Source organism: Equus quagga, chromosome 10, assembly GCF_021613505.1.
Source record: "Equus quagga isolate Etosha38 chromosome 10, UCLA_HA_Equagga_1.0, whole genome shotgun sequence".
Taxonomy (NCBI): domain Eukaryota; kingdom Metazoa; phylum Chordata; class Mammalia; order Perissodactyla; family Equidae; genus Equus; species Equus quagga.
This window is the reverse complement of record NC_060276.1, coordinates 19,938,677-19,961,106: the sequence shown is the minus strand read 5'-3', so window position 1 is coordinate 19,961,106 and position 22,430 is coordinate 19,938,677. Positions and strand designations below refer to the sequence as shown.

The window sequence follows — 22,430 nt, the reverse complement described above, 5'->3', positions numbered from 1 at the left end:
GTGTGCGCCTGTGTGATTTGGTGGAGACGGGGCTGAAGAGGTGGGATGGGGTCATGTTTGCAAGGTCTTGCATAATACCATACTAAAGAATTTGGCGTATTTTTGCTGGAGGTACTGGGGAGCCACTGAAAGCTGTTTAGGGGTGAGAAGGTCAGATTTTCTTTTTAGAAAACTAGTAGTGACAGAGGATCCAGTAAGAGTGGGTGGGGGTGCAGAAGAGTGACTCTTGGCAGAGGGAACCCAGTTAGGAGGCTGATGGAATATAGTCCAGGCCAAAAGTGGCAAAGGCGGGAAGCAGGATAGTGGAATGGCGAGGAGGGAAAGCCCTGGAAACAGGGACCACTCACATGGGGATGCTGCGTTTCTTCCCCGTTAGTCAAAGCAAGCGTTTGGCCCAGGACTGGGCTCTCCAGCACCCCTCCCAGCTGTCCCCAGACTGCCGCCCAGTCGGGTGTGCTCAGCAAAGTCAGACTGGCTGTAATGTGAGCTCCGGCCCTGTAGAAACGATGGTGCTGCCGCTGGAGAAAAAACTTGTCTAATGCATTCCAGAGCCAAAGAGAAATGCCTTTTGGATTACCCGCAGTTTAGGCCTTTCTCCACGGCTCCCCCTCTGCTGGGGAAGATCTTGGAGAACAAGGAGGCAGGAGAAGCAAGGAGTGTGAACAGGAAAGGGAAACCAGACCGGGCTGATAGGGGTCGGCGGGGAGAAGAACCGGTCCCTGCAGAGGTTCGATTCCAGGTCAGGGGTGCGGGGAAGCCCTGGGGAAGCCTGCTGAGAGTTTTGGTTCTGAAAGGCCCATTTCCCTTCTGCTCCCACATTTTGGAAGAGGTCACTCATGGGTTGAGTGCTTGCCATTTAGCTGAAAGCTGGGTCCGCTGATGTCGGGACAGGAGAAAATTTTCACCTCCGTTACACCCAAAGAGCCCCCGGCTTGGTGGAGGGTAGCTAGACTGACAGCCTTCCTGGACCTTCAAACATGCTCTGGGTGCCCCCTCCGCCTCCCCTCGGCCCCCTTCCCTAACCCCCATCCTTGCCTTTCTTTTCCAGGCCCTGCAACTGGTTTCTCTTTACCGATGTCCTGAAGAGGCTGAAGCTTTCCTCAAGGATCTTTCAGGCTCGGTTCCCGCACTTTGAAATTGCCACCTTGCCCAAGGCTGAGTTCCACCGGCAGGTGGCCTCCAGTCAGCTGCTGACCCCTGCCGAGAGGCCTGGAGGCCTGGACGCCAGATCTGCCCCAGGCTCCTCTGAGACTGTGGAGCTGGTGCGGTACGAGCCTGAGCTACTCCGGCTCCTAGGGTCCCAGGTGGAGTTCCAGCCTTGGAACAGTTGACCGGGAAAACAGCCCCTCCCTTTTCTTCTTTCTCCTCCCAAGTTCGCCCTTCCCCCACCTCCCATGTCTCCCCCACCGAGCACCAGACTGCAGAATGAGGCAATAATACGGACCAACAAGAAGCCGCCTTATCAATGCCAGCATTAGTGACTGGATTTTTTTTTTTTTTTTGGTTACAATTAGTTCTCATCTCCCTGTCATCGTCATTGTTGTCGTGGTTGGTGATGGGGGTGGAAAGTTGAACTCCACGTCTGAGGACAAGAGGTCCCAGGGGTGGTGGGAGGTGGTGCCAGGGTCCCTTGGACTGGCCTCCTTGGGTATGACCAAGACCAAACCTGGGCCCTGGGTGGCTGCGGCCTGTCTGGAGGAGAAGTGAGAAAAGCCCAAATCTCTGAGCGCCCCCTCCGTTTCCCTGTGTTCTTCTGTCTTCCATAGTATTTATTTTATTAGTATTTAATTTGTATTGTTTCATTGGTTTCTGATAAGTCTGTATCACTGTGATGATTTGAGACAGCTTGTTGTATTGAGGGACTTTCTTCACCTCCTTTCTTTGTCTTTCTTGATAAGCTCTGGAGCTGCTCCCTCCCTCTGACAAAGTACTTCCAGGGTTGTTTTCCCCCACTGGGGAGGGGGTGGGGAGGAGTGGGGGCCATTGACTTGTGACTAATGAAGCTTGCTGGTGCTGGCCCAGGGCTGGTGGGTTGGGGGTAAATCCCGAGGCTTTGGTGCTCTCCCCCCCCAGTTTTTTCTCATCCATGGCACCCCTCCCTTTGCAGCAGCCCTGCTATCTTGAGATTAGTGTTTACTGGGGAGGGGAGGATTGTGGGAGTGAGGGGTCAATTAATTACTCTAATAGAGGAGAGTGGAGAACGGGCCTGAAGGACAAGGCTGCCCCTCCGCACACTTTCCTCCCCGCTCCCCTGAGTGCACAGTATGAGTTTGTTCCCGCAGCTTCCCCCTGCACCCCAGCCCCCCCAGCCCCTTCTGGCCTCACCCTCTCTGGATACTGAGCCTCTCAGCTCCCAGCCCTCGCCCCCCAGCTCGCCCCCTTGCCAGAATCGCAGCACCCCTTTCCTCTCTCTTCTGTCTCTCCTCCGTCCTCCCTCCGCCCCTTTCTCCTCTAGAATCTGCAGTGGGCTCTGGGATCGACTGCCAGATGTGAAATCCAGGCCTCAGCCCGTTTCCTAGGCGAGGGCAGGAGACTGGTCTTCGGCTGGGCTCCAGTCCTGCCTGGGGACCTGGGGCCGAGTGCGTGGCCACGCCAGGCCTCTCTCCGGGCCTCCAGCGCTGGGCTTGTTCAGGGAGAGAGAGGGACAGAGGGCGGAGCTCGGGCTGCTTCCCTGACCCCGCCCCCCCGCCACCCGTGGTGTTGTCTTTCCCACTCTTGTTCTTATTTTTCTACCAATTGCTATTTTTCCGAACAATCCTTGTAGAGAGTATGTGCCATCCACAGGCAGGAGGGCCTCGCTGTGGCCGGCTCTGGTTGGAGATGGTACAGTTTTATTGTACAGGTGCTAAAACAACAACAACAAAAGAAGAAAATGGAAAAAAAAAAGACAAAAAAAAAAAGAAAAAAAAAAAAAGCCAGTTTGAGGATGGGACAATCTGTTCTCTGGAGACTCCTGACCCATGCGGGAGCATTGGTGGTTATTTTCTTTGTATTGTGTTTGTTCTTTGTTCCCAGGGGGGAAGTTCTAGGCCCCCTTCTGTAGGACTGCTCCCCACCCCCACCATACTGCCCAGTTGGTTTTGAACAGTTGTTCTCCCTTTTTAAAAAAAAAAAAAAAATATATATATATATATATAAAGTTGAGGGGTTTTGGGTTTTAATTTTTTGGTTTTGTTGGGGTTCATAGTATTGTGTGGTTTATTTTATGTTTACTTTTTTGCATTTGGGTGTGTATTCTGGCTGCCCTTTATGTTTCATTTTAAGCAACTGGCTGTGGAGTCAAAAACACTTGCATACTGAAAAACCTGTGTCAGGGCTGCTGTCTCCTGTCTCGCTTTACTCTTCTCCCCGTGGTGGCTTTCCCTGGGTTAAAGAAGATGGGCATCTCGATGAAGTCAATGGGGAAACCCCTGATCCCGCTTTGCAGTTTGGGGCCCTTAGGGGTGCAACAAATGAGGACCAGGTGGAGTGGCTAGTGGACATTTGGGTCACTGGGGCGGGATCTGGAAAGAAAAGGAAAGGTAGGGGCAAATCCTGGGCGGGGTGGGTTGGTGGGGAGAATTGAGTACCTGCTTTGGTTGTGTGTGTGTGTGTGTGTGTGTGTGTGTGTGTGTGTGTGTGTGTGTCCGCATTCCTTGTTTGCCATAAGAGAAGCAGGACTAGAGGGAGGAGCTCTCCTTTAGGTGGCGGTGAGGAATGATCCTCTTTAACTCAAGGAAATCACCTCCCTGCTGCCTCTCTTTCCTGCCCTGGGCCACCCTCTTGGGCATCTGACTGCATGGTCTCATCACTGCCCTCATTGTTGTGCCAGAGTCCCCTCTGCCCACCCACACAGTGCAGGCCTCCATGGTCTGGTTTCCTAAGACCCAGCTACTAGGGAAGCAAGATGCCCATCCTGGATTTTACAATTTTTCCTCCCACTTCTGAGAAACTGGTAGAAGCTACGATTCCCTCTGACTGCTGGCTCCAGAATGTACCTGTCACCGTTTGAGAGGAAGGGGATGTTTGACAAGCCAGGGATGAGGCCCTTTTATGCTATATTCTTAGGGCCTCTCACTGTGGCTTAAGTCCCTAGAGAGCCGTGTCAGTGTATAGGTGAGGCAGTCTGTGTGTCTGGCCGACTGGCGTCCAGCCATCCCCGAGAGTGAACTGTGAGCTGCTCTCTGTGCTTGAGCCCCAGGAGCAGGCCTGGACCCAGGTCTTTCTGCCCAGATGGAGGAGCATCATCCCCTTTGAGCCGCAGCATTAACCTTCCTCACTGGACTTCGCTTCTCCACTTTCTGATCCCAAGGCCCTCTCGAATAGTTGCTTTCTCTGCTTCCCAAACGACCCCCTAACAGTACTGATTTCACGTTGATCCTCTGTTTGAAACTTACAGTTAAGAAATCAGACCTGTCATTAGGTCATGAAAGCCATGTGGGGAGTGCAAGGAGTCAGCTAGGCCCAGGATGCTATGGGACCTCAAAGAGATCGGCAAGGGCGCTGTGGTGGTCGGAAGGCCTTCCTGGGAGCGGTGATGGCTAGTTGACACTGAAGTAGAGAAACAGGAATTAGGGGTGGCAGGGAAGAGTCTTTGAACTGAGGGGACAATCTGAGCAAAGGCTTGGAGACAAAGAAGAGGATAGTGTGCAGGAAACTACAACTGACTTCAGTGTCACCACAGCTGGAGGGGACAGATGGGGAGGGAGGGTGCAGGAACCCTGCTGGCCGTGCCAAGGAGCGTGGCTTGGACTTTTGCCTTAGACGATGGGGAGCCACAGGAAAACTAAACGGGGTAGTGACAGAGGCTTTTTTGTTTGTTTTTATTTTAATAAGTCAATAAAAATACGTTGGAGGTGGGACAGGTGGAGGGAGGGAAAGAAAGGTAACTCCTCGCGATTCAGACAGGATGAAGGGAGAGTGGTGGGGGTACTAGAAGGATTTCCACTGAACGCAGCGGGGAGATGCTGTAGGCAACGTCAGAATGATCCCAAACGAATGGGTGATAGTCATCTGGGGAGTTGTGGACAGCCATGGGCCTTTGAGTTTGGGTGTGTGGGTGGCGCACACCCCTTTATTTCCCTAGAGAAAGGGGAGGCGTTAAAAGCGGAACCAAACAGCAGTTTCTCATTTTCTTGCTTTTGGGTTCCTTCCCCCCACCTTTTCTGGAGTCCTTCCACTGCCCTTGAGCCAGGTTGGGAAGAAGATCAAGGCCGGAGGGAAGCGCCATGATATTAGCTCTGCAGCCCTGGTCTGGATTGGGGCGAGCGCCCTGGCCTCTTAGTAAACGGTCTCCTAATCCTTTCAGTGTGGCTTAGGGGAAAGAGCCGGCTCCATCACTTACCACCTAGGCTGACCTTGGGTGAGAACCGAATCTTTCTGAGCCTTAATTGCTCCATCTGCCAAAGGGGGCTCAATTTACCCACGACGGAAGAGAATCATACTGAGTAAACACGGCTGTTTAGGCGAAGTTAGTTCCTCCTCCGTGCTGAGGTCACGAGCCTACAGTTAATGATGGTCTTACCAGAATGTTCCTCTTTGGGGTGCAGGGTTGAAAGAGAAGCCCCGTTCAAGTCTCCATATTCCCAGAGAAAGGACCCTGCGCTCTCTCTTCATCCCTAGTTGGGTTGGATGAGGGGCGAATTGGGCAGTATACTCCTGCCCCTTCCATATTCTAACCCATAACGGGAAAGTGGGTTGGGTGTTTTATTGTGTCCTGCCCCCGCTAAGACGAGTGTGTGTGTGTTTCAGGGAGGATGGGGTCCGCCCCAAGGCCGCCTCGGCTGGCTTAGCTGCCAGCGGGAGGCGCCAAGGGCTCGGGCTTTCTGGACCCCGCAGCGGGCCAGGCCGGGCTCCATGTGCTTCCCTAGACTGTGGGTTTCCACCGCGAGGGGGGCCGGCAAGCCGCAGCAGCGTCGGGCCTTTAGGCGCCGACGCTTCCCGGCCCCGCGCGGCCCTCCCGGCTCGGCTCCCGCAGCAGGCGGGCGGGAGGGGCCCTCTACCGGCAAACGGATCGCGCGGGCGTCTCGATCGCTCTCCGACTCCCAGGTAGAAGGCAGCGGCGCGGGGGGAGGAGGGCCAGGCCGGGCGCCCCCGCGGCAGGGGACGGCGGCCGCGGCTCCCCCTCGCCGCCCGGGGTGCAGCGCGGCGGGGCTGGGCCCGGCTCGGCCGCGTGCTCACCTGCCGCTCCCGAGGCTGGGGGAGGGGGCCGCCGGGGGTGGGGCCAGGGCGCGACTGGCCAATGGGGAGAGGGCATTCGATCGATGGCTAAATTCCCCCTGGAAAGTGGAGGGGGCGGGGGCCTGGGAGAAAGTTCGAAGCTCCGGAGCAATGGAAGGCTTTGGAGGGGGCCAGAGCTGCCCAGGGAAACGGTCAGGATAGAGGCCTGGGAAGATGCCGGCCACGGCCGCCGCTGCCGCGAGCCGCAGGCCCCTCCCAGGCCGCTCCTCGTTTCCCGGGCTGCGCCGGGCCACCCGCCCGCCGTCGCCGACTCGACAGCGCCACCTGCTGGATGTCAGCTCCCACGTCTGGCGTGCGAGGGCCGAGGCTCTCGGAGGCTGCGACTGCCTTGGCCTCCCAGCCCTGGGAGCAGCCGAGAGGGGGATGAGCTCACTCACCTCGGATCCAGCAGCTTTGGAGCCAGAAGCAAAAGCCTCTTTAAAAATACGTGATGGGGTTAGAAAGGCCTATGATCGTGAGAATAACTTCTTGTCTCGCCCCTTCCACCGGGCCTGACGTTTCTACCGCTCAGTCTCACCCAGGGATGAGGAAGTAGTGATGAGGCTGTCCCAGGAAGCGGGCAGCAGCAAAGGGGGGGAGTTCAGGAGTCGCCCGTGGCACCTGGTGACAGCCAGGCACAGCTGGAAGCAGCCTTGGGCTCCTGTGGACCCCCTTGTCCAGGGGTGGCCATAGACGTGGGCAAAGGAAGCAGCTGCCTACAGTGTTAGGGTCAAAAAGCTGTGGTAGCCCCCAGCATGGGTTGTCCTTCTCCCTCCCCTCTTGCCAGCCACAGTATAGGGCTGAAATCCCCATGATTAGAAGCAGGATTCATTCATTTTTTCAATAAACATTTATTGAGCACCTACTGTGTGCCAGGCACTGTGCTAGGCGCTGGGGATACATCAGTGACTAACACACAGTCCCTGTCCTTGAGGAGCTCACAGTCTATTGGAGGGGAAACATACAAAAAACACATAGCTAAGGAGCTACCACGTGCTAAGTGCTACAGTAAGAGGTATATACAAAGTGCTGTGGGAGCCCAGAGGAGGGAGTAATGCATCAGCTGCTGGGGCGGGAGGAGTGAACCTCTTGACTCCATTAAACCATCGCAAAGGCAGAGCTGCTCTTGCCACATGACCCTGGTTAAAATGAACCCGTCTCCTGAGGTTCTCCTCTAGCCCTCTCCCATAACTATATCAGCACAGGTTAGTTTATCAGATTAGCTAATTTAACACTTTGAGTTAGGAAAGAAACTGGACAGGGAAGTTTCTTCAGGGGCAGAGGATGTTCAAAGTAGTAACAACTCTCGGGAGATAAGGTTAAGGGGTGGCGGTGGGGGTACCATGAGGGCACTGAACCAGGGAGGGCAGGCCCTGGGCAGTGGAGCACCTGGGGTGAGTGCCTGTGCTGAGGGGAGGTCGGAGGTCACCTACCTCAAACTTTGGTCCCCATCTCTCACCAGCTCAATGAGTAACCGTTTGCTGATGCTCACTAGATGCTTTGTAGTGTGCCCTGCTCTGTGGGTGACACAGTCCCCTGCCCCTCAGAAGGTAACACACTTGTTGTGGAGACCTGGGAGGTCCAGGTCATTGAAGATTTAAGTAACAGTTTGTGATGATAATAAAGGAGATGTCACAGGTTGTGCAGGATCAGTCGCCAAAAGAATGGCAATTGCTAGAAATGTAAAATGAAGAACTCACTTAAGGATAGGCTGGCCTAGGCAGGCAGCTTCCATGAATTGAGTCTTGACGGATACGATTTAGTTGGTACTCTCAGGGTGGGAAGAGCATTCTGGCTGAACAGAACCAAGTAAAGCAAAAGCAGAGAGGTGGGCACTTCGAACAGAGGCATATCCAAAGGCCAGCAAATCCATCAGTTTGACCAGAGCGCTCTATTGGGGATGGAGGGAGCAATGTGAGACGACTGGGGAAGTGAGTTAGGCCCTGACGATGACGGGCTTTGCCGGAAGGTCAAGGACTTGGGACCTTGTCTGAACACAAGAATCACTGCTCAGCCAGATGGGAGGGGGCGAGACAGGTCACTGGGGGCTGTTGATGTGTCTCGGGACGGGGATGAGCTCTGCGTCAGTTTGAGCTAGGCTGGAGGCTCTGGGGATGTGGAAGACAGGCTGGGCTTTCGAGACGTGGCAAATGGCACTGGACTTCAGGAGGTTGGGGGGGGACAGGGTCAAGATGGCTTCAGAGTGTCAAACTTAGAAAGTCACGTAAGTGTTGGCACCATCAGCAGAGATGGGTGAGTCGTGACGTCTTCTCGTTTGTTTGGTTTTTTGGAAAGGCTTTGTGTGCGTGTGGAGAGACTTTCAAAATGCATCTTTGATAGAGGGGCTGTCTTTGAGGGACTGACCAGCACCTGGCTGGAAATGTCCAGCAGACTGCTGGAAATGTGAGCCAGGAACTGAAGAGAAAAGTGGAGGCTGGAGCCCTAGACTTCAGACTCATCTCCAAGGAGCCGAGCAGGAGCCAGGAAAATGAAGGAGGCCCTGGGGGCCACCCCCGCTTAAAGTGCTACATGCGGAGCCAGCACAGGCACAGAGTGGGTGACAGAAGCAGCAGTTGAGTCTGACTAGTGCAAGAAGGGGTGGGAAGTAGTGTCACGTGCCGTGAGGGCTCACAGGGGCGAAGAACTGTGAAGACGACATTCATTCGATGTCACCGTGAGGCTCTCAGTGACCTTCACATGATGAGTTCTATGGAGTTGGGGTGAGGGGGGCAGGGCCACCCCAAACCCATGCAGTGCCTTTGTGCAATGTTTTTTTTTTAAAGGTGGCCCTTTCTCAAGATGCGTTACTTTCCACCATCAGGAAATTGTCATAATAAACGGATTTATTAGAAAAAGGCACTTTAGTGATAAGTGCTGGAAACGTGTAATAAATACACCTGCACAACCATATATGGTTCCCTCCCGGGGAGAAAAGAAGAACAAGAAGACAGCGGGAGAGGACGATTGTAGCCCTGGCAGTGACCAGGAGAGAGAGAACAACCAGGGGAGGTAGTTAGGTCAAGTGGATGCTTTTGTACCAAGGACATAGCGAGGGTCCTGAGGCACTGATTCACATTAACCAAATTCACCAGAAAATATGGTTTCCGAAGCTGACATGTCTTAGCTCTCAGCCTTGCCCCCAAATTTGGAAGGAGAGAAGCAAGCTAATTCAAAGAGAGCGGGGAGGAGGTCCAGGCCCTAGGCTGAGGGGTTGACTTTAAGAGAGAATCAGTTGACCCCTTCCTCAAAAAGGGGAAAGAGGGAAGCACGGAGCCATGCAGAGACGGGAGAAGTGCCCTGGGCTCCTGTCTTCTTGGCGAAGGAGTAATCAGGGTTAGGTGCGAAAGTTGGAGACGAGGGCAGCCGAGGGGGTCTGCCGCAGCCGTCATGGGAGTGGATGGTTGGCAAACCTATGGGGTGAGGAGACGGCAGGCTGAGCGGCAGGTGTGCACGAGCAGGAATAGAGGCAGACCCAATGTGCATTGCTACATGACTATCTCCAGCAACACCTGACAGCAGGGAAACATGGGGGGCAAATGAATCAAGAGGGAACCCTGGATCCAGACTGTAGGCCAGGGTGCCAGTGAAGGCTGGCAATACAGCCCAAGCCTGCGACACAAACTGTCAACTAATTTAGCCCTGCCTGGTGACTTTGTGGCTGGGTCTGACCCTAGAGGGGCACTTGGCCCCTGTCTAACCCTGCACGAAAGCACTCTGGGGGTGCCAAGGTCCCAGTGTGCTGGCAAGTGACTGGTGGGCAATGAGGCTGTCTCCGGGAAGAGGACCTCAGGCTAGTGGTGGCTCGGGGGCTGCTCCCTGGGCTGAGTACCCTGCCCTCTCTTCATGCTTTTATCCCTCTTGGCCTTCTCCTTGTCCCTTAGAACTGCTCTTCTCCAACACACACACCCACTGAAGCTCTCCTACTCTGGACCTGAGCCAGCTCTGTGGCATCTCTCTAGATTTGGGGATCCAACCTGTACCCCATAGTCTCAGAGCAACTGAATGTGGGTTTGTACAAAGGAACTAGAGAATGCTTTCCCTTAAAAAAAAATCTCCATCTCTGTGGTTGACCCACAGACACACACCCTTGAAGACCTCACGGCTATACCCCCGTCCTCCCCGAAGAAACAGAGATGCAGACCCACGAGTACACACAAATACGTACAGAGATATTCACATAGGGGGCAGTAAGTTGCCTGTGGAGGGAACGTGGGTAGAGAAATACAGCCAGGCGAAAAGACTCTTCTTGTGAAGCCCCTGAACCAGCCCTGGTCACACACTTCTCAGGAGGTTTGCCCTCCATCACCAAGTCAGCCCATTACCCCGACAAGAACATATCCCCTAGTGCTCTTGAAGGCCATGGTCTGACCCCAGCGATGCTCAAACTGGGCATGGTTTGGCCATGGTGATGCCAGGCAGGGGTGGGGTGGGGCCGGTGTATTGACATCCCACTAAAATGTAAGGGCAGGTATGCTACTGAAGTCAGTCTCTGCTAGAGGAAGTCCTTCTCAAACTGCTGCTCAACTCGCCTGGTGCGTCACACTGCCCCCAACCCATCTGTTTATATGTCATGGGGCTCCATCTTAATGAGGGAAGTGGGGTTGAATGGGGAGAAGGGGGCTGGGGTTGGGGATCTCGTCAGCAGGTTCCCAGATGTGGTCACATTAGGCTCAGCCATAAACAGGGACCCTGAGCCTGAGGAGAGCTCAAGTTCAGCCACTGGGGTCAGCCCAACTGTGGGGCGGCTGGGAGGAGAGAAAGTCTGGTTCCCCAGAAGGCTCGGATTGTGGGAACCCCTTGAAACCACCTGGGTTGGAAGTGGCTGAAGGTGAGCCTGATCCCTCAGGAGCTCCCTCAGGGTGTCTTCAGGAACCAGCAGCCCCTCCATGGGGGCCCCAGTCACCATGCCCTGCACATATGAGGAGGGCCTCAGTGGCCCCTCCTTGACTCCAGGGGCTGCTGTGGGGCCTGAAGTCCTGATGAAGGCAGCAATGACAGTCCCGGGGGGCTGAGAGCTGGGCCCTGCTGGTCCAGCCCCTGTGACTGAGGGTGGTGCTGAACTGGTCGGACGGTTGGCCCCGGCCAGAAGTTGGGGGAGGCCGCTGAGAATCAACGGAGCCCCTGGTGTTGCCCCCTGGCTCTCTTGGAAGGCGGCGTTCAGGGGGAAGGAGGCCTGCAAAGTGAAGGTGTCCTTGAAGGTTGAAGCGGGCGGAACACTCTGGAGCACAAGCTGGGTTGAAGCAGTAGTACTGGCAGGAGGCCCGTTGGTCAGCACTGTGGTCAGCGGGATTGTCTGCAGGGTCAAGGCGGAGCCTGACCCCACAGGGGCCACTCCTAGGTGGATGTTGCTGGGCACAGAAGTAGTACTGAGAAGAAACAGAGAACAGATTTGAGTAAGGCAAGAGGCATCTCTCAGCTGGCTCGGAAGGAGGGCACAGGAGGAACGGAGCTGAAGGTGTTCCGTTTCTTCGCTGTTGTTTCAGCTCCCGTTTATTGAGTGCTTGGTCTAGGTGAGCATCATTCTGAATGATCGGCATGCGGTATTTCACTCCACCTCCCAAACAGCCCACGAGCTGAGTAAGATTAATAACCTGAGTTTACAGCTTGAGGAAACTGAGGCACAGAGAGCTTATGTAACTTGCCCCAGACCACACAGCTAGTGGCAGGGGTTCACATCTAGCCTTGCTGACACCAGAGTTCATGTTCCTCATTGCTCCACTCTACTGCCTTCCCTCCTCAGAAAACCATCTTGGGGACCCAAGCCAGAGCAGTGAGAGCTACATACAAACAGCTCCATAACCCAGACAAAACCCAACCTTTCAGGGAAAATTAGAGGCACCTTAGCGTGGACAAGAAACAGCGAGAACTTTCCTGTGGGCCTGGAGGGCCTGAGGAAGGCTGAGTGGGCAGCTCTGTAGCATTCTCTCTTGCCTCTTTTCTGGAGTGGAGGGCGCTTGGAGAGAGGGGTACAGATGTGGAGGCCCCTGGTGGCTGCTTGGGGACACTCTGGGGTACCACAGAAACAGTCCCAGCTGGCAACAGAAGCCCCCCATGTCAAGTGCTGGCCTTGCCATTACTTTGGTGTGTGACCTCAGGCAAGTCACTTTTCCTCTTTTGACCAACAAGTGCCCCACTGGCTTCCCAGGGACTCTGCAAGGGTCCCATGAGACCAGAGACATAGCGGAGCTTTGCCAGAAGTTGAAACCTGCCCCCAACACGAGGTCCTAGGGCAAGACTCTTGAGGACTTTGGTGCCCTTACCTCACGGCTTTGGTGAGTTTGGCCTGGCTCTCTGGTGGAGAGACAAGCACGGTGGAGGTAGTGGGGGTCTCCTCATCTAGAGACAGTCCCAATTCTAGACTCGCAGATGGCTGAAGACCAACGTGCTGAACCTTCGGCTTCTCCCAGGAAGGGCTGCCCTTGCCCTGGGGGGCGGCTCTGGATGAGACCCTGGAGCTGGCTCTCCGGGTGGTGCTGGTGGAGGAGGTGGAGGGAGTGGAGGCTTGAGGGGACGTAGCTGTGACTTCACTTCTCTCGTCCTCATCTTCGATCACCACCAGGTCCTTGGGCATCTCCTTAAACTGGTACACCAGCCGCTGCCCTTCCACCTTGGCAAGGATGCCTCTTTGGTAGTAATATCTGGGGGATGAGGGGAGGGGAGTGGGGAGTCAGCCAGGGACACACCGCCCTCCAGGCCAGGGCAAGCATGAGGCCGAGGCTGGCCGGGGAGCCAGACGGGAGCCCAAGGGCAAGGGAAGGGGTGAAGCTTTTATGGAATTTCTGAGATCTCCCCTGAGGACTCAAAGGGTCCACGAAAAGGGGTTTCAAGTGCCAACTTCCAGTCTGCTTTGGGGCAGAGGACAGGGGTGAGTGAAGGACGGGAGGGGATGGATGATGGGGAGTTGAGCAGTCCCCAGCCTGAGACCAACTGTGGGTGACTCAGGCCCGTCTCCCTGGGTCTCTGGCTTGCAGAATACGAAGGAAGCCCTTCTTGAGGATGGGAGACCCTAAAATTCTCTTCCGCTCTAAAAAGAGAAAAGGCTAGGACAGAAATGCAAGAGGGAGGGGATGGTTCCTCCAAGAGGGGTCCTGGGAAATGGGCTCGGGGGCAAGCAAATAGGAGAGGCACAGGACCCGCTTCCTTAAAGGACGAATCGGGTCTCCATTCCAGCGAGAGGGACTCCTTGGACAGAGGGAAAAGCCTGGTGCCACCCCCAGGGCAGGGCTCAGCGCTCCAGCAGCTCCTACCTTAGTGCCCGCCCCATTGTCTCATAGTTCATGTCGGGCTTGTTTTTCTGCTTCCCCCACAGCTTAGACACAGCTTTCGAGTCCACCAGCTTGAAGATGCCTTTCTCTCGCTGGGTCCACTTGATGTACTTGGGGCAGGTGTTCCTGTCTTGCAGAAGGGCGAGGAGGAACTCCCACAGATAGATGGTGCTGCCTGCAGAGGGGCAGGCGGTGAGGGGTGGCCCAGACCCCCCGGCTCCTTCCCGCCCCACCTGACGCCCAGCCATACCTTTGCCATCCTTGGATTTCTTCCGTATGGGGATGCTGGGGTCAGTGACGGGTGAGGTACTGCGGTTGCCCTTTGTCTTCCGGACTGTGAGGGGAAGGTGAGAGCAGGATGAGCCTGAGACCACGGTAAGTGCTCCAGGGCCGACTCCTGACAGAGAGGGCCCAGAAGCTTCCCAAGTTGGGTGCGACAAGGAAGAGCCAGGTCACCAGGGCTGGAGGCCCAGGATCGCTCTCCAGAGCCACAGCCCTCAGGCACCTGCCCCTGCCCAACGGCCCGCCCTCATTTTCAGACCCCAAAGGTAGACCAGACACGGCTCCGGTGCTGTGCAGGGCCATGCTTGCAGGTGAGTCCCGTTTAGAAGAACAGACTCCTCCCAGCCTAGTTTTCGGACTGAAAAGACAGCCTAAAGGCATGACTGTTGTTCAGGTAAGTGTGGCACTGGGGTTTTGGTGGCCAAACTGACAAAGCACTATCAACCAGCGATTGCCCGAGTAAATCAATAACACCAGGGCTTGGGAAAGCCCAAAGTCCTCTCCTATATATGGCCTCAGCTCCATAAGCTCCACAGAAGGAAGATAAGCATGCGGCATGAGGCGTCTTTTATAGACAGAGGCCCCCAGGGGACCCGGGACTGGCCAGGGGGCCAAGCCTGGTGTCTAAACACCCAGCCTAGGATCCAACCCATTGAAATCACTGGCATTTCTGGAAGAGTTTCTGTCTGCTGGGCAGACAGGAGTGGCTCAGGAAATGTCAGGCTTCCAGCAGGCCAACCAATGAGGCCACGTTTTACAGAAGGGAGGCCTTTTCGTCCATCCCTGCCACGTCAGAGAGCTGTCCTCTTAACGTGTCTATGAGCCTAGACCCATTCACCCCTTATGGTCTCTCTGACCCCTCCCCCGCTCCTACTGCCCACGCCCTCGAAGACACAAACACACACAGTCTCTTTCTCTTTCTCTCTTACTTCTTTTCTTTGATTTTCCAGTCTTCTTAGCACTTTCCTCTCTGGGGACCTTCTCTTCCAGACAGTGCCCCTCCTGGTCACCAGTGTCACCCGCCCTGTTCAGGGCATCGGGCTCAGCAACAGGAAATACATAGTTGGGCAGAGTGACGGCTGGAGCAGCGTCTGAGTCTGGAAGCATTTCAGAGGTGCCGACTGCAAGAAGAAAGGCCTGAGGTGGCTGGGGCTCGGGGCAGGGTGGGAGCATGGTCTCCCAGCGCTCAAGTGCATGGGGGGCTTCCAGGGAGGGCGGAGGTGCCGTTCCCCACAGCCCCAGACACAGGATACACCTGAAAATGCCTCAAGTGTCTCGCCCCAGGAGGAGAGGAAACATCTGCGGAGCTGTGGGCACGAGCTGCCCCAATCACGGCTGCCACACGCATAGCCCGCTGCCGGTAGTGGGGACGTTCCAGGCAACACCCAGGGTAAAGGGCCCCCTTGATTTAGTCATTCCCTTATTTTACAACTGAAAAGAGCCTTAGAACATCATTTATCCCAATTCTTCTCCTTTCCCGATGAGGAAACTGAGACCCAGAGATTGCAGGGCACAGGCCCAAGGTCACACAGCAAGTTGGTGCCTGGTACATGTAGGCACTCAGTAAAAATTTGTTGAATCCTGAAATGAATATTAGTGACAGAGTCGGGAGTGGAAATGCTAGGACTCTTAACCTGCACAGGGCTTTCTTTCCCCCACTGAGTCCCAGCGCCCCCTTGGGAAGGGGCAGTGAGGGCCAGGCATCCTTCTGTGGCGTCAGGACAAATGCCTGAGGGGGTCCTGGGGGAGGATCCTGCCTTGGGGCCTTCTGGGGAGGTGGGGGCCAACCTCCAAGACTAGGGAAAGGGCTGAGGAGGTTCCAAGGCTAGAACATTTCTAAATAAGCCACACCCTGCGTAGTCTTCCTGGGAGCCCAGCGAGAGAGCAGAGGAACCTAAAAAGTCACCCTGGCCAAGGTATTCAGCCTTAAAAAGGAAGGGAATTCTGACACATGCTACAACATGGACAGACCTTGAGGACGTGATGTTAAGTGACATAAGCCAGTCCCCAAAAGAAAAATACTGTGATGCCACTTACATGAGGTACTTAGAGCGGTCAAATTCAGAGAGACGGAAAGTAGATGGGCGGCTGCCAGCGGCGGGGGGGAGGGGAGTGGGGAGTGTTTACTGGGTACAGAGTTTCAGTTTTGCCAGATGAAAAGGGTTCTAGAGCTGGATGGTGGTGATGGCTGCGCAACCATACAAATGTACTTTATACACTGAACTAGACACGGAAAAATGGTTAAGGTGGTCAATTTCCTGTTGTATATTTTATCACAATTTAAAAATTGGGAGAAAAGTCACCGTGGCCATCTTTTCCTGGTCTCCAGTGCCCTCCTGCCCGCCCCCATGCCAGTCACAGCTCAAGAGCATGTGCATGTGTGTATCGGTGGGTGTGGGTACATCCGCCTGCATGCACCTGTGCCTAAGAACCCAGTGCACAGATGTGATATTTTTCAATGGAATTTTTTGTTCCAACTTACAGATCTGCTTCTCATCCAGGATGTTGTTGGGAGACTCGACATTGAGCAAGACTTCAGTGGTTGACATGGTTTGCGAGGTTGCCTCATTGTCATCTGGTTCCAGGTTCCATGGTGGCGGTGAGGGGAGGGGGAAGAAAAGTTCTCTTAGGGCACAGAGCAGGGGGTACAGCTACAATCAGGGCCAACCCAGAGGATGGTGCTAAAGAGCCAGGGAACAGCCAGGAAGGGACCAGGGCACCTCCCACCCTAATTCTCCACCTTTTCTCTACACCCACCCCAGCTGGGTTTTGGCCCACTCCATCTCAAAAGATCATGAATCCATTAAGACGGTTCCTTCCTCTATGAAGTGGTACGCCCGTTTGATGTCCTCACTGCCCCATCTAATTTTCAATAGTTGGAGGCCTTGCCCATGCTGCATGGGGTCACTAGGAGCCATCGTGGGCTACTGTTCCCTGAAGACAGAACCCCTTTTCCACCGCGCCTACCCTGCCCAGGAAGGGAACAGACCTGCCAGCAAAAAACTGCCCTCCAGGATCTGATCCTGCGTCATACACAAGGTCCCGTCGGCTATGATGCCATTGTGAACGTCGTCCAGCTCCAGTCCTGAGTACAGATGCAGTAATTCGGGGTAGGGTACCTGCTCCACGATCACAGCTGGGAACACCGAGGGGTCTTCCAGCTATGGAGAAGATAGGGATCTGGTTCAAGGCCCACTGGCCTCTGCCAGGAAGCCCTCTTTACCAGAACCTAGCCCTCCTTGCAATTCCTAATTCTTGGAGCCCTCAGGGTGCCCTTTGTATAGGATGACATTGCTCCAGGTCCAGCCTCACTAGGTGATGCTTTGAGTGGGTTCTTGGTTAACAGAGATGAGTTAGCTCTATACTACCTGCACCCAACCAAGGACGGGCAGTTTTGATTGGTTGTAGTTGTGGGTTAATCCGTGGCCAGGGTTAGTGCTCAGTCTATGAGAAGGGTTAGGTTCATTCTGAGGCCAGTGGGAAGGATTAGTCAATGACGAGGGCGAAGGGCCCTGATCTGTAGCCACGTGAGGGACTCAGTCTACAGTCAGGGCTGGGTGCCCACAGGTAGAGACTCACACTGTGGACATCTTAGGGCTCAGTCTGTGGCAATGAAGACGGAAGAACAGAGGCATTACAGAGGTAGACGAGTAAGGGCCCAGTCCCTGTGTGGATGAGGGAGAGAGTTCCAATTTCCAGCTTGATTCAGCGGGTTCATGGAGACTCTGCTCATGTTAAAGGGGAACACAGGATGGGGAGGAGCAGGTTTTGGAGAAAGATAAGGGGGACAGTGTCTGGATATGGTGAGTTTCAGGTACCTTTGGGCGATCTAAAATAGATGCCTATCAGGCAGTCAGAAATAAGTGTCCAAGAGCTCAGAAAGGTGGTGGCTAAATCCCTTGGAGTGGGTAAGATTATCAGGATGAGAATTCGATCCCTGGAGAACAGAGTTGTTCTAAAATTAAACGAAGCTAAATAAAAAAGGCGTGTGATTGCAACTGTTGTTTCTAAAAATTACGTATGGAAGGAAATATACCAGAATGTTCATAATAATTATACTTTGGTTGTGGGACTTGGGGTGATTTTTTCCCCTTTCTTTCTACTTTTCTGTATTTTCCAAATTTTCTTTCATGGGACTGTTCATTCTTCCTTTATGAAAAAAGAATGAGAATGGTCAGTTCTGTCTAAGGTTCCTGAAGGATCTAAAAGAATAAAAATTGATAAAATGCCTTTGGGTTTGGCCACTGGGCAGTCACCTGGCTGGAGCAGTTTCAGGGGAGTGCTGGCATCCCGTGACAACGGATCTCAGAGAGGATGGCCCGAGGCAGGCAGGCAGGTGTAGTGCTGAAGGCCACGGAGTGGAGAGCTGTCTGTTCAAAATGACAGCCACTAGCCACGGTGACTATTTAAATTTCAATGAAAATTTAAGTTTTTTCCAAATGAAAAATTCAGTTGCGCTAGCCACAGTTCACTTGCTCCATAGCCACATGTGACTAGTGGCCCCATACTGAGCAGCACACATGGAGAACACTTCTGGCATCTCAGAAAATTCTATTGGATTGTGCCGAGAGACTGCCTCAGTTCAAGACCAAGCTCTGCTGCTTACTAACAGTGGAACCTTGGGCAAGTCACCTGGCTTCGAGGAGACTGGTAACGTCTTATTTCTTAACCTGGGTGGTGAGTTCATGGGTGTTCACTTTAGTTATTCTTTATATATGATTGTATATGTATATATCATTTATATAAGTATAAATATGGATGTATTTATATGATTTGCATACATATGATTTATGCACTCTTTTGCATTCATGATACATTTTGCAATAAAAATTGTTTCCTAAAAAGAGTGAGAGAAGGGAGGCGATAAAGTAAACACAGAGGGTGGAGACGACTGGGGGGGAAGAAAGGAGCCAAGAAGGTGGCATTTTGAAGGGGGGCAGAAGGAAGGAAGATTTTCTTTTAGGGTTGGGGAGACCTGGAGATGTTCCAGGTTGAGGAGAAAGTTCTAGGAGGTCTGAAAGGTGCAAGTGAGAGAGGAGGTGATCAACGGTTTGAGGTCTTGAAGGCAGTAGGAGAGAAGAGATGAAGTCCAGGGGTAGGAGTTACCCTTGGAAGGAATAGGGACACTTCTTTCTTCCAGGCCAGTGGAAAGGAAATGAGATTGGCCATGTTACCAATAAAAGGGAGAAGGGAGGGCAACTGAGGGTGTCCTTGGCTTTGAGCTTCTCTGTGGATTGGAGGAGAGGCTGTCTGCTGAGGCTGGAGTGGCAGGTGTAGGGTTGGGAGGGAAGAGCAGCTTCTATGCAGAACAGCAACAGTTGCTGAGTGGACTAGAAACGACTAAAAAATGACTAGTAGCACTGAGAACCCAGATAAGGTGAGAATTTTATTCCCTTCTCCTCCCATGATGCCTTCCATGAGGCCAGAGGTGTCCGATAAAACTGAGCAACTTTAGGTTACAAGCCAGACAGAAAGCGCAATGTGTTCCGAGTCCACTAGGGGGCAGCCTTTGGTAGGCCGCTAGAGATTGGACACAGTTTTCTATCCTCGCAAGGATTTAGGATAGAGAGCATCAGAATTAGGCTGGGGTGCCCTTAGAGACAATCCAGCCGGATCTCCTCTTGGAGGAGATGGGGAGATGGCAGCCAGACAGGGTAGGGAACAGGACTTGCCCCGGTGATACTGTGGCTAAACTGGGATCAGAACCCAGGGCTCCTGACTCCTAATCTGCCATTCCTTCTACCGTCCCTGGCTGTCTCTTCTCCAGTCTGTGGAAGGAGGGGAGTGGAGGGCAGTGATGGGTGTGCCAGGACGCCGTCCCGTGGGTACATCTAAGCTCCCTAGTGCAAGGCAAGGCACAGAGCAGCAGGGACCTGAGCACCAGAATTCTGTCTCATTTTCCAAGTTCCTCCCACCGGAAGAACCCGTTTCCAGTTTATCCTGAATCCTTAGATCAAGGCCTAAAGGATGGTTATGGGAGGGCCCATCAACTGGGCTAGAGCTGTGAGTCTGAGGCGCCAGGGTTTGGACTCTGCCCTGTGGTTCCAGCTGGCAGTGCTCACTCTTGCTACTTGGTTGTCCCAGCAGCTTTCTCATTGTGACAGTGGGGGTGAAGAGAAGTGGCTGAAAGCGCACATGAGGATCAGTGTACCCCTGTTCGTTCAGCCCACATTGCTGAGTGACTGATAGCTCAGCTGGTGTCCTTAGCAGCTGCTTGGCTGGCTTGGTGACTGCATGTGCCCTGTAATTACATGTGGGCAACTGGCTCACTAAATGACCGCCCGATGACTACTCACTGGCCACATGAGTGACTAGCTGGCACACGGTCTGGCTGGCATGCAGGCCCAGTACCCTGAACCTAGTAGGTAGGTACTTGATCAGTATCCGCTGACTGGCTAGCCGACCGGCTGGCTGGCTCACTGGCTGTCTGCCTGCCTGTCTGTGTCCTTCTGATCGTCTGCCCTGGCTCATGAGGCTCTGTCTCTGGGGCCATACCTGGTGAATATCATCCATCCCGTTGCTTGCAAACTCAAAGATCAGGTCACTGGGCTGCAGGGTAATAGCCATGCTGTCTTCCCAGAGAGCTGACAGCAGGATTCGCAGGGCCCTCTGGAGCTGCGGGGTTTTCTTGATGAAGAGTTGCGGCTCAGGCACCTTGGAGCTTAGAGCCTACACCCCAAGCCACAGTAAAACAGGGGGTGTAGAGAGCTGGAGTAGGTGGTAGCCTAAGCCAGGTTCAAGGCTGCATGCTGGGCTGGGCCGACTGCAGGAGCGACCTAGGGAGAAGGAAGAGATGGGGGTCACCTTCCTTGAGCTCTGTTCCCAGGACAGCTGGCAAGCCAAAGGGGCCCTGCCACGCCAGGGCAGACTGCCAGAAGAGGGATGGCTAAAAGAGGACAATGAGAGAAGAAGGGAGAAGGAGAAGAAAGGAGGCAGGTAAAGAAAGAAGGAAAAAGAGGAAGTTGACTGAGTCACCTCCAGTGGGAAGTGGCTGGGCCTCAGTGCCAGTCCTGATCACCAGCATCTGCACCTGAACTGGCCCTGAAAATACACAGCCTCTCTCCCTTCCCTCTCCCAACTCCTCTGGAGAAGGTGACAGAGGGACTTGGGCTGTCTCCACCCTGAAGATTAATCCCCAGGTGCAGCCACAGGGGAAGTCAGGGCACCCCATCTGGCCACAAGGATGGGGCAGCAGCATGAAGAGTCCCTAACATTCCCTTGGCTTGAGAAAGAATCTTGTGTGAGGGCTTGTGGGTGGAGACACCTGCGTGTCCAGGGTGCTCTTCCAGACTGCCTGGCTCAGTTTACCTTGGGAGTGGGGGCCGCTTTGCTATGAAGGGCTGAGTTTACTGAGGAAAAAATGTCTTTCTGTGGGGGTTGTGTTGTCAGGGCCAGTGACAGCTTGACCCTGCTTGCAGGGATGGGGCTCTCAGACTCAGCCACGCCTCCAGAGAGCCTGAGACAGAGGAACAGGTGGGCCACATGCCCTGCACACTAGTCACTGCCCCGCCGCCGCCCGCCCGCCGGAGAGGATGGCCTCTGTGCTGTGTGTGGGTTTATGCCCTTGGTTCAGCTTTGCTTTCAGTTTCAAGACTGAACTGTCACCCTGGGAACTTGTGAGGAGAGCCCCAGCTGGGGGAGGGGCCCACAGAACCTTCCCCATCCTCCAGGGCCGGCTCAGCTGCCCCTTTTCCAGGAAATCTGTCTGCTGAAGCCCACATGTCTCTCCTCTCCCAGAATGCCTCTCGAGCTCACAGTCTGCACCTCAGGCGCTCACATGGCACCTGGGCCTCCAATTGTTTCCTGTGCCTGCTGCTCTCCTACGTGTTGTCTGGGCGGTACCCATGCCTGCCTCCCAAAGCCCTAGCTCCAGCTCCCATGCCCCTCCTGCCAGCCTGCTCTGCGCCTCCAGCCCTGACCGCTTGGGCTTCTCCACCTCCAGGAACCATGTCTTTGGCCCTTAGGGTGCTGTTTTTAGTGGTATCCGTGTGTGTGTTCGTGTGCTGGGCTTATGAACAGCCTGCTTCAAGCACCATCCCTGAAGAACTGGGTCCATGCACCATAGTAGGAGTGACACACTTGACCCTTCCCTCCCTGACACTCCTTTGGCAGTGCCAAGGTGGCAAAATCTTCTCCTGGCCTAGAAAGAAATGAGGAACTTCAGAGGGGCAAAGGCGAGGAAAGGGAGGGGGACCACGGGTGACCTCCCTGATGACCGCTCTCCCCCACAGGAGACACCCAGGCCTCTCCCACTTCCTTTCCGTTAGCCCACAGGGCTGGCTCCGCCCTCTCCCCACCCCCACCCCCACACCTTTCCACCCACCTCCAACAAAAAACTTTGAAAAGTCGCTCAACTCAACCTGTCAGGTCTGAGTCTCCCTTTGGGTGAATGCAACACTGAGCTCTGCTAGGTCGGAGAGAGGAGGCTCTGGGGAAACCACAGTCCTTGCCTGAGTTCCACTCCTCCCCCACCCGACCCTGCCCCTGCCGGTGACCCAGTCTCCTGAGGCCTGCCCGAGAAGCCTCCCAGGGCCATTTATGCTTGGCAGGTCTGTCTCCCCCAGCCAAAGCGCCCCAAGGCCCGCATTCCGCAGCTCCCTGCCCTCCCACGGGCCGGCTGTCTGCCCCCAGGAAGCATTCTCATACTAATCAAATGAAAGGCGATCACTTTCACCTAATCCCACT

At 54.5% G+C, this 22,430-nt stretch overlaps 2 protein-coding genes across 13 annotated transcripts in view; one reads left to right on the top strand and one right to left on the bottom strand.

Annotated features, from left to right (window-relative positions):
- The window catches only part of BCORL1 (BCL6 corepressor like 1), a 62,183-nt gene extending 58,905 nt beyond the window's left edge, over positions 1-3,278 (top strand). For all 10 annotated transcript variants that reach the window (XM_046673668.1, XM_046673663.1, XM_046673662.1 and 7 more), the window contains one exon: positions 1,049-3,278. In XM_046673668.1, coding sequence (XP_046529624.1) covers positions 1,049-1,331 — 283 coding nt within the window. In that variant the 3' untranslated portion in view covers positions 1,332-3,278. The remainder of the gene's footprint in view (positions 1-1,048) is intronic.
- A 5,745-nt stretch (positions 3,279-9,023) lies between these two features.
- Positions 9,024-22,430, bottom strand: part of ELF4 (E74 like ETS transcription factor 4) — a 42,003-nt gene continuing 28,596 nt past the window's right edge. For 2 of the 3 annotated variants that reach the window (XM_046673951.1, XM_046673950.1), the window contains exons 2-9: positions 20,241-20,521; positions 16,735-16,906; positions 16,228-16,320; positions 14,675-14,866; positions 13,714-13,797; positions 13,446-13,638; positions 12,459-12,836; positions 9,024-11,564 (exon numbers count right to left, since the gene is read on the bottom strand). In XM_046673951.1, the coding sequence (XP_046529907.1) occupies positions 10,760-11,564; positions 12,459-12,836; positions 13,446-13,638; positions 13,714-13,797; positions 14,675-14,866; positions 16,228-16,320; positions 16,735-16,906; positions 20,241-20,312 (1,989 nt within the window). In that variant the 5' untranslated portion in view covers positions 20,313-20,521 and the 3' untranslated portion in view covers positions 9,024-10,759. The remainder of the gene's footprint in view (positions 11,565-12,458; positions 12,837-13,445; positions 13,639-13,713; positions 13,798-14,674; positions 14,867-16,227; positions 16,321-16,734; positions 16,907-20,240; positions 20,522-22,430) is intronic. The other variant, XM_046673952.1, reaches the window with a different exon arrangement.